This window comes from Crocuta crocuta, unplaced genomic scaffold, assembly GCF_008692635.1.
Source record: "Crocuta crocuta isolate KB4526 unplaced genomic scaffold, BGI_CrCroc_1.0 scaffold132, whole genome shotgun sequence".
Classification (NCBI taxonomy): domain Eukaryota; kingdom Metazoa; phylum Chordata; class Mammalia; order Carnivora; family Hyaenidae; genus Crocuta; species Crocuta crocuta.
In genome coordinates this window covers 2,862,106-2,872,913 of record NW_027528611.1, presented here as the reverse complement: position 1 = coordinate 2,872,913, position 10,808 = coordinate 2,862,106, and the positions used below count along the sequence as shown (strand labels likewise).

General features: G+C 51.0%; 1 protein-coding gene across 2 annotated transcripts; it reads right to left on the bottom strand.

Annotated features, from left to right (window-relative positions):
• Positions 1–7,552: 7,552 nt before the first annotated feature.
• On the bottom strand, positions 7,553–9,576 carry CLPS (colipase). Of its 2 annotated transcripts, XM_077754838.1 has the most exons (3): positions 9,493–9,576; positions 8,140–8,262; positions 7,553–7,684 (listed from the first exon to the last, which is right to left on the bottom strand). In XM_077754838.1, the coding sequence occupies exons 1-3, from the start codon at positions 9,574–9,576 to the stop codon at positions 7,553–7,555; spliced, it is 339 nt and encodes a 112-aa protein (XP_077610964.1). The 2 variants fall into 2 exon arrangements, with proteins under 2 accessions (XP_077610964.1, XP_077610966.1); XM_077754840.1 differs by lacking the exon at positions 8,140–8,262.
• Between the last annotated feature and the right edge of the window lie 1,232 nt (positions 9,577–10,808).

Sequence of the window (10,808 nt, the reverse complement as noted above, 5' to 3'; positions counted from 1 at the left end):
GGGTGTGTGTGTGTGTGTGTGTGTGTGTGTGTGTGTGTGTGAGCGAGCGAGAGAGAGAGAACCTATTCCAGGACTCTAAAGGCAAATTTGTAAAATCTCTTTAGTCCCCCTCTGGCACAAGTCGGCGGCGCCGCTCTGCACAGACATTCGCGGTCCCCAACTCCAGACCTGGCGGGAGCGGGGGCGGAGGTGAGGGCACGGGAGGGGAGCCTGCAGGCAGGAAGACCAGGGGCGTCATCTCTCCGCAGGACAACAGGGTGATCTGCGTCCAGAGCAAGAAGTGCAAGAGCGGATGCTGTCGCCGGAAGACCGAGGGCTGCGAGTCNNNNAGAGCCACCACCACCCGGAGCCGGGAAATGGCTGCTGCGACTGCACCTCCCAGCCGCTTGGGGGAGCCAGTGGACCGAGCCAAGGTGGGCCCCCACGCCAAGGGCTTGGAATCCAGGTGGGAGACGTGGGGTCTGGGGATGGGGTTTTTTTTTTTAATGTTTATTTATTTTTGAGAGAGAGAAAGTGTGAGTGTGAGCTGAGTGTGAACTGGGGAGGGGCAGAGAGAGAGGGAGACAGAGGATTCGAAGCCGGTTCCGCTCTGACAGCGGAGAGCTGGAAATGGGACTTGAACTCACTAAACGTGAGATCATGACCTGAGCCCAGGTCAGATGTTTAACCCACTGGGCCACCCAGGTGCCCCGATGCTGCTCTTTCTAAGTTCCCCGTTTCGAGGGGTCATCTCAGTAAACTCTGAAAGTAGCTTTGTAAATGGGCACAGCTAGAAGGTCTGGTCCTTCTCATGGTTCTGGGCCCACCCTTCTCAACAGCCCCAGGGGCTCTGCTATGGCCCCTGGTGTTCCGGGCCAGGGAGCCAGACGTTGTGGCCTGGGGAGCCTCTGAGCTGGGTGTGCAAGAAAGGGGTGTTGGTTTGCTTGTGAAAGGACTTAAGGAGAAAAGATGGAGGTCCCCTGTGGGAGGGTGTTTATTCATTCAGGATAGTCGCATGGGTTAATGACAGGAAAGGTGATGCCAGAGATTGAACTAGGAGGGCACCCACAATCCTAGGGGTCAGCCTGGAGGAGGCGACCAGAGACACAGACTGAACAGTGCATGAAGGGGCCTCTTAAGCCCAGGCTCCTCTGCTGTGTGCAAGCAGATGGGCCCCAAAGCGAGGCTTCTAGGAGAGTGAAGGCTGCCCCTCAGGGCCAAGGGCAAAGCAGTCCCCAAGGTCAGGATCAAAGTCCTGTCTTTCCCAGACATTCCTGGACATGTATAAGGAGTGTCCATGCCTGCCGAAACTGACATGCGTATTTCCGAAGAATGAGAAATCATTTAAACTCATCTATGGCCGTTGTAAGAAAATTGAAAAAAGGAAGTCAGCTAAGAACATTTTCTTCTATGCTCACTCTTCTTTGCGGTCTTCCCTGGCTCCTCCTCCCATGCCTACCCAAAATTGTGTTCTTGCCCCTAGCCCTCAGAGCCTCCACCAGCAGGGGAGGGGCAGGGAGGGAGGGATGATGCACCACACTGAAATAAAGACGTTTCAGTGTTTGCTGCCCCTGGGGCTGGGGGCTGGGGAGGCATGGCTGGGGAGTGAAGGGCGTAGAGGCAGGAAGCTCAGGCTTGGGCCTTTCCCAAGTTGGGGCATGAAAGCAAGTCCCTCAGAGGAGTCTTGAGTTCTCCTCCCCACCCCCGCCCCTTTCTGGCCTCAGCCCATTTCATAATCCACCCTCCAAATGCTTGGTTCACACCTGAACTCTTGGTTCCCCCCTACCTTAAATTTCAGAAATGTGAAAGAAAGTGTACAAGACAAACATGTATAAAGAATTGCCGGTTTCAGTCGTTAGAACATGTGAGGCATTCTCTGGGTCATGAATTCGAGCCTCGCATTGGGTGTAGAGATTACTTCAAAAACAAGTTGCCCATGTTTATGGAGCGCTTACATTATGCCAAGGGCAGTGCCAGACCCGTTAGACACATGATCTCATTTCATCCTACAGAAAACCTCAGGAGGGGTCAGAACTTTGATCACCCCTATTTTATAGAAGATATAGTTCTCTCAGGAGAACCTGAGACAGACTGAGCAACTTGTTCACAGTCACACAGCTTGAACGTGATGAATCACACTCTGCTGGGATATCAGAAGAGAAAGGAGGGATGAGAAAAGCAAGGAGAGCCAAGGGAAGAGCGTGAGGAAAAGAAAGATCAGAGCACCTACTGCACTGTGGGGATGGGGAGAGAATGAATCAAGAGGAGTTTCAGCAAACTGTACCGTGGGGTTGTCAGGCTTTTAGAGCCAGACGCTAGTATGCTGGCTGTGAGTGTCATGAATTCTCTGCAGAAGCAGGCTTCAAGGCAGCCCTGCTATATTTGGGTTACATTTTGGAGATAAATAATTCAGATTTTGGACCCAAAGTTCTGTACTTAAACTACACTTCTGATTAAGCCCCCAGATCTGAGCCAAGTGTGCCCTCCAGGATGTCAGGTTTATGGTGCAAGAGCTCAGTAGTTGAGATAGAAGTTGAGGTTTACTTAAAGCACCCTGGGGCGCCTGGGTGGCTCAGTCGGTTAAGCAGTTAAGCGTTTAGCTCAGGTTATGATCTCACGGTTCGAGGGTTTGAGTCTTGTGTCGGGCTCTGTGCTGACAGCTAGCTCGGAGCCTGGAGCCTGCTTCAGATTCTGTATCTCCCTCTCTCTCTGACCCTCCCTGCTCATGCTCTCTCTCTCTCACANAGAGGTAGGGAAGCAAACCATGAGAGACTCTTGAATGCTGAGAACAAACCAAGGGCTGATGGGTATGGGGGAGAGGAGAAGGGGGGAGATGGGCATGGAGGAGGGCATGTGTGGGGATGAGTACTGAGTGTTATATGGAAACCAACTTGACAATAAACTATTTAAGGAAAACAAAACAAAACAAAAAAACAAAAATAAAATAAAATACAGAAGAATACTAACAAAAAAAAAGAAATAAATAAAACATTAAAAAATTAAATTTAAAAAAAGCACCCCCTGTAAGGCTAGCAACACTCTCACCCTTATCTTGGGGGAAATTGCTCCTGTACTAAATGTGTCAGACAGATACGCAGTGTCACAGGTACATCAGAAAGACACAGGATTACAGTCCATAGTGGTACATGAGCTCCCCTTATTTGGAGAAAATCTATGAAATGCCCTTGGAAGGAGAGATTGATTGCAGGCTGGAAACCCAGCCTCCAAGAATACCTAATGTCTTCACCTTTAGACAGGGAGGGGAAAATGTGTTGCTGGTGTGATTACACCTGTTTCATACAATGGGGAGGAGAAACTTTTCCTCTACCCTCTTAGGTTGCAGTATTTGGGGACTGCAAATTAAACTGACAAAAGACAGACTGGCAAGAGAAATGAGATTTTTCTTTACATACGTACACGGGGGAATTCACAGAAAAAGGTGACTCAACGAGGCAGTTAGAATTTGGGGCATATATATCATCCTAATTGGGGAGGAGCAATGGGAGAAGGACACTCTGGAAAATGGCGACTTAATAAGGGAAGAAAAGGCACTTGGGGAAAACAAATTACTTTTAAGAAAGATAAATCGGCCCTTCAGAGAGTAGAGCAGATCTGATAGTTTTGTGACAATGTCCATTTAGGTGTGGTTCTAACTTCTGCAGTGATAAGATTCCAGTACAAAGAGTCAATCTTTCTTGGTTGTAAGAAACTTCTCCAGGAGGGAATGTATGATAGTTGAGTTCTTTGGGGAGGCTCTGCTTTTAGGCAGAGGAGGGAGTTCAGAAAAATGCCTCTTCTCAAAATCCTTCAGCTTAAAAGAGCAGCACTGTCCAGGGAAGTGAAATGTGATTTTAAACTTTCGAATGGCCATACTTAAAAAGTAAAGAGAAACAGGCAGAGCTAATGTTGACACTATACTCTATTTATAGCCCAATCAAAAATGTTATTTCAACATGTAAAAATTGAGATCTTTCATATTCTTTTTTGGTAACAGGTCTTCTGAATCCAATTTGTATTTTGCACGTATCCCAATTCAAGTGTTCAACACGTGGCTAATCGGTACCATATTAGACAGCATATGTCTACAAGGACCAGCATCTGGCATTTTCTTATGGATTCAAGGCTGCAAATACTGCTGCTTCTGTAGTTGAATTTCTAGCATATCTAGAAAAAAGTTATAGCAAGATGGGGAGTTCCTGGGGTTAGGATATTAAGGTGGTGGGGTGCCTGGGTCGCTTAGTCAGTTAAGCGTCCGATTTTGGCTCAGGCCACGATCTCCTGGCTTGTGGGTTCGAGCCCCATGTAGGGCTCTGTGCTGACATCTTGAGGCCTGGAGCCTGCTTCACATTCTGTGTTTCCCTCTCTCTCTGCCCCACTCCATTCATGCCTTCTCTCTCTCTCTCTCTCAAAATAAACAAACATTAAAAAAAATAAGTTAAAAAAAAGAAAAAAGAAAATGGGGACCCCTCTGGGCTCCAGGCTGGGAGAGAAGAAGAAGGGGCTTTTGAACAACAGCAACACAACAACAAATGCCCCCCCCCCTTCTTCCAGCCGCCTTGTATTACTCAGTCTCAGTGCCAAAAACAGATGCTCAAGTAGAAAGGACACAATACAGGGAACAGTACTGCCACTTGCTTCCCCAGAGCCCAACTTCCCACTCACCCCGGAAACTAGGGACATTTCCCTCGCGTCCTATATAGTGCTGGGCACTGCGGTCATTCAACCATTCAATGCATCCATTCAATGCAGATCCCCACCCAGGTTTGGATCTGGGCACCTCAGAGCATGACCCAACCCTGCCTCAGGACGTGAGCCCCCTACTGGGTGAAGATATTGAAAACCCTCCGGTTGAGAGCTCACTTAGGTACGGCAGGCACTTACCTGACTCCTCAGCTTCCTTGCTAACTGAACCCCCATATTGTTTGGGCCTATTGGGCCCAGCCCTGGGAGAGGGATCATAATTAGTCCAAGCCAGTCACGGCGGTCCCATTTCCTCGGCCCAGTACGCGCTTTCCCAGCCTCCCTTGCTGCCAGAGGTGGTCCCGTGACCCAGTTGGAGCTACTGAGCTATGGAGAAGTCACCCTGGAGGCTTTTGGTAAGATAAGAAAGTATGCCGGGGGAGGCACTCTGCCCTCACCCCCTATGCAGCCACTCTCTACTCCATGCTTCCTAACTTGAATGTGGTAAGAGAACGTGACATTAGGAGCTGCCTTGAAGCATCTGCCAGTTGAGAGGAAGTAAGAGAAGTACAGGTCTGCCAGCACTTCCTACCTCCAGCCTTCTTTTTAACATTTGTTTGCTTATTTATTTATTTAGAGAACGAGTGGGGGAGGAGCAGAGGGCAAGGAAGAGAGAGAGAGAGAGAGAGAGAGAATCCCAAGCAGCCTCCGCACTGTCAGCACAGAGCCTGACGGGAGGCTCGATCTCACAAACCATGGGATCATGACCTGAGACCAAATCAAGAGTCAGACTCTCAACCGACTGAGCCCCCTGCCCCCACGCCCCCTCCGGACGTTTTAATTCATGAGAAACGTGTTCCTATTTGTTTCAGCCATATTCCTTGGGTTTTTTTGTTACTTTTCAGGTAGATCCCGTCTTAACTCAGAAACCTAATGGTTACTCTAGGAATTCCTTGATCACAAACTACAAAATCCTGGGGCTGGGACAGCATCTCAGTTTTAATTAGTTCACGCTCTTCCTTCTTTGCATGAACCTCCTCTCCTGCATCCCTACTGGGGGTCAGTCAAACTCCACCTGCACATCTCAGTGACGGGGACCTCAGTACTGCCTACGGCAACCTGGGTTTGATGGCTCCAAGGGCATAAAATTTTTATATTAAACCAGAACCAAAGTCCCTACAGTCCCACCCATTTGTCTTAGTTATGAATAATTGGGAAAGAACAGGGAATTGTAGAATGGGTGGGGGGTGGAGTTCGTTGGGTGCGGTGCCAACTTTTTCTTCTTTTTTTAATTAGCAAGCATTTTTTTCTTTATTTTTCTTTATTTTGAGAGAGAGAGAGTACAATTGGGACAGGGGTAGAGAGAAAAAGGGAGACAGAGAATCACAAGCAGGCTCTGCCTTGTTGGCACACAGCCCCGCACAGGGCTCGATCCCATGAACCATGAGATCACAACCTGAGCCAAAATCAAGAGTCAGACACCTAACCAACTGAGCCATTCAAGCAACCCCTAACTTTTTCTAATTATGTGACATTGAGCAAGTTACTTAACCACTCTGAACATTAGGGGTTTTTTTTTTTTGGGTTTTCTGTTTGTGTTTATCTATAGAGACAATAAATTCTCCCTCCTGGATCAATGTGGGGGTTTGCTAGCACAGTGTAAGCCCGCTGTGATTGTTAGTAGACTGACCCTGTCGTAAACTCTGGGTCTGGAGTTCTCTCTTTTGCAGCAAGAGAGTAGGACACAGGATTACGATTTGAGAGAGGCTAATGTCCAGGAGACAAGAGCCCTGAGGAAGGGTCCTTGCTTCGTTTTTATTAGAATCAGAAGGTTTACAGTCGTGATGGACATGCACACACAATGAAACCATGAACATTAACTCATGGGCGTGGGGGAAAAGGGGTTTTGAAGGTATGAGGTGGCTTGGCGCTAGGAGGAAGGTTGTTTACAGCAGACCTGGGGCACCACCTCGTTTATCTAAACTGGCCTTGGGGACAAGACAGAAGGAGCATGCTACCTCAGGGTCAAGGCACCTTTCTTTTGCTAATTAGCTCCACTCTGGGCAACTTAGCCCTGCTGCAGCCTAAAGTCCTATTTACCTCTTTACCTATTTTCTGTCCTTCCTTCCTGCGAAAGCAGCTTTCTGCTATTGTCGTAAGTTGGGGGGTGTTTCAGCCCCGAACACCTAATCTTGCTTACCTCAATTTGGATGCTTTCATCCTGAGACTTTTCTATTCCTATGTCTTTGTCCTATACTGGGGCCTTTGCCCCATTTACCTAATCTCATTTACCTGATCTTGTTTACCCAACCTTGGGTGTGTTCATCCTGTGGCTTTCTATTCCTTTATGCCTTGTTAACCCATCTGTGCAGGCTCAGGGAATTCCTAGGCTGATTCCCCACATGGCCTCCTAACACCTGGGTTGTGCTAGCTATCTGGCATATCTGAGAGTTGGGTCCAAAAAGAAGGTATGACCCCAGGACAGGGACTGGTAAGTTTTGACTCAGGGCAGAGAACATGGGCCATTAGGAGTCCCCACCAGAAGTGTGTACATGTGCGTGTGACACACCTGTCTGAGAACTTGAGGGACCAGAAGGGCATCCCAGGGAGGTGTGATGGTACCCAAACGGAGAGGTTCTCGGCATGGATGCTTCACAGCCTTGTCATCCTGCCTGGCCTCCTTCCTCTGGCCTATTGACTTCCTCTGATCTTGAGGAGGCAAAGGCTTAAGGTAACATCAAGGAAGACGCTGACCTAACAAGAACACTCAGGAGCCCGGGGAAGGTTGCAGGAAGAGCTTTAATTGCTGAGAATCCAATCAGAAAGGGGGGTGCTGGCCAAGGGGGTGGCCAGCCAGGGAGGGGTGGTGGGAGAGGAGCCGCCTTCGGTGGTTTTACTTCCTGGAGCGTCCAGCATCATGGCAGAAGCCAAAGTTGGTATTGGTGATGGAGCCCACGATGGTCTTGTCAACCTCACAGGTCAGGCCCCGCTCACAGGGACACTTGTAGTAAACCCCATAGAGTGTCTGCAAAGACACAGGGCCAGTGGATTCACGGGCTGAGTGTTGGGTGGGGGGCTACTTTGGGCATCACTTGCCCCCTGGCCTGACCCCAAGAACCCCTGGCCAGTCTCTTTTCAGTCTGTCTTCTCCTTAATGCCACCCTAGAGGCCACTGTGGGCCCGGAGTCTGGTTCACGCTGTGTCTCATTTCTGCTTACTAACTAGATCTCTCTGGGGAGGCCTCTGTTTACCCATCTGTGAAATGGGGATAACAAATCTTTATCACTGGTCACTTGTGAGGGTCAAAAGCGATTATGGGATGGGAAAGTGCTTTGAAGCCTGTTGGCTTCCCTCTCTTAATCTCAGCGTTCAGGACCCAGGCCGATGCTCCTCCGTGCTCCTATCCCCGAGCGTGAAGGCCCTCCTCCTCCGAGCGGTCCCTCTTCCCACCACCCCCACCCCCACTCTGTGAGCACCCACCTTGGCGGAGCACTCGCTGTTCTCGCTGGCCTTGGGTGCGCAGCGGGCCAGGCTCAGCCCGGTTTGACGGTGGCAGCACTTGCTCTTGCACTGAAGGCTGTTCAGGCAGAGCTCGCCTTCCTCCTGCGGGGGCAGCCGGTCAGTCCCGGACCCCCTTGGTCCCTTCTCTACGTCCCCCGCCCCTCCCCCCACTGCCGCTGGCAGTGCTCCCCTGGTGGGGGCGTGTGTAGAGGAACCCAGCTCCTGGGTCTGGCGGCCAATCCGCCCATCCCCAGCCCCACTGCGTGACAAGCGGGCAGGGTAGTGGCTGCGGCTCCAGACACCCGGGTTCTAGGGTTCTAGTCCCCGCTGCACTACCGACTCCCTGGGTGACGCTGGGCAAGTCACTGCCCCACCCTATGCCTCAGCGTTCCCAAAACAAGGTCCCCAAACTTCTCTGGCTCCATTGCTCCATTGAGGAGCCTGTGAAGGTTGAGGACCTTCACCCTGGAAAATTCCTCCCTCCCCTGACTTTTACATAGAACCTGAGGGAGACCCTGGACCCTCTGAGCCATGCAAGGCTCCGAGTTAAGATCCTTTGGGTAGAGAGGCAGCATGGGGCAGTGTGAGGGGGTTGTTCTGGAGCCGGGAGCCTGGGCTCCAATCCCTGCTCACGGTTTTCCAGCTGTGTGACCTCAGGCAGGTGACTTAACTTTTTCTACAACTGCCTTCCATCTGAAAACGGAGTTGACCCTAATAGTACCTATCTCACCTGGGCACATGCACACGCCCCACCATGTGTACAGCCGCATTGTCAACAACAGCCAAATTATGGAGAGCGCCCAAATGTCCGATGACTGACAGATGGGTAAAGAAGATGTGGTGTATATATATATATATATATGATGGAAAAATTCTTGGCAATCAAAAATAAAACCTTGCCATTTGCAAAAATGCGGATGGAACTAGGGTGTATCATGCTAAGTAAAATAAGTTAGGAAAAGACAAATACACAATTTCATTTATATGTGGAGTTTATGAAACAAAACAGATGAACGTAGAGGAAGGGAAGGAAAAATAAGATAAAAAAGAAAAAGAGGGAGGCAAGCCATAAGAGACTCTTAAATACAGAGAAGAAACTGAGGGTGGCTGGAGGGGTGTTGGTGGGGGATGAGCTAAATGGGTGATGGGCATTAAGGGGGGCACTTGATGGGATGAGCACTGGGTGTTCTAAGTGATGACTCACTGAATTCTACTCCCGAAACCATTATTACACTGTATGTTAACTAACTTGAATTTAAATAAAATTTAAAAATTAAAAAAAAAATCCCTGCCGGGATGTTCGGGTACCTCCTGCCCCAAAGCCCCTCTTACCAGGTGGATAATGATTCCCCGAGGGTCAGGTGCTGCATAGGCCACTGCCAGGGCAACCAGCAGAAGGACAAGGACCTTCTCCATGACGGACGGGCACAGCCGGTGTAGGTAGCCGCTGGCAGGTCAGGTGGCAGAAGACAGAGCCGGCTTGGGTGGTGGAGCTATAAAAGGGACTCTGTTCACATGTGACCCACCTTCCCCAGCCCGCAGGGCTGGACGTGAACAGAGGCCCAGCTGCGGCCCATCTGCTGGGGGGGGGGAGGGGGCTGTCCTGATAAAGCAACTGGGCGGCACCTGGTAACTAGTGCTTGTGTGTGTGTGTGTGTGTGTGTGTGTGTGTGTGCGCGCGCGCGCGCGCGTGCGCCTGCACTGATGCTGCATCATGGTTGAGTGTGGACTCTGGAACACTTTCGCTTGTAAACTTATTTGCTGGACAAGTTATACGTTCTGAGCCCCAGTCTCCTCGTCTTCAACTGGGGATCATTTCAAGGGTTGGGCGGGCTGAGCGAGGGAATATGTTAGATATATCTTAACCCCTGTGTGTAGCTCAGCCTCGGGCTTGGCGTGGTGGGCAGCACTGGTCAGCTGTGTTACCGCTGCTGCCATCCCCCTGTAGTGCCCCGAGGCCCTGGTAGGGCTGGGACCGGGTTGAGGAGAGAGAGAGAGCACCTTCAGCTTTGCATGTAGGCACCTCTGTGGCATCGCCCCCGTCCAGGCCCTGCTCTAGCTCCACCCGGACGCAGGGATGGGGCCCAGGTGAGGAAGGGTCCTGGCCTCCCCACTTCCTCGGCCTTCCCAGCCTCCTTCGGGGGATTTTAGGGCAAGCCCAGGCTGCTGGGGCTGACCGCCCCGTGGCTCCACGATCGATCGATCGATCGCTGGGCGGGAGGGGAGGGGGATGTGTGTTCTCGCGTCCCACCTGCCCTGACGCCGGGGTGTGGGGCGGGGGCTGCCTCTGTGAGGATTTCAGGGGCCCTTAGGATGGTCCTTCCCCACACAAGTCTCTCCTGTTTCCTCTTCACTTCGCTTAATATCTGCAACCCCCAACCCCTTCAGTTAAGGCTTCCACTCAGCCTCTCCCCTACCCAAGGCCACGGGTGAGCGTGAGCAGTAGTCAGTCCTGGCTAAGCACTAGGACTTCTCATGAGCTGCAGATGGCCCCGGGGCTGAAGGCTGGGAAGGGCGCAGCTGCCGGAGTGTGCTCAGGTGTGGGACCAGAGCCGCTTTCCCTGGAGGACCCGTCACTGCGGCCAAGGATCCCATCCCAGGAGGTGGAAGACCGCCCCTCCATGGAGGTCCTAGATCCGGTTGCCAAG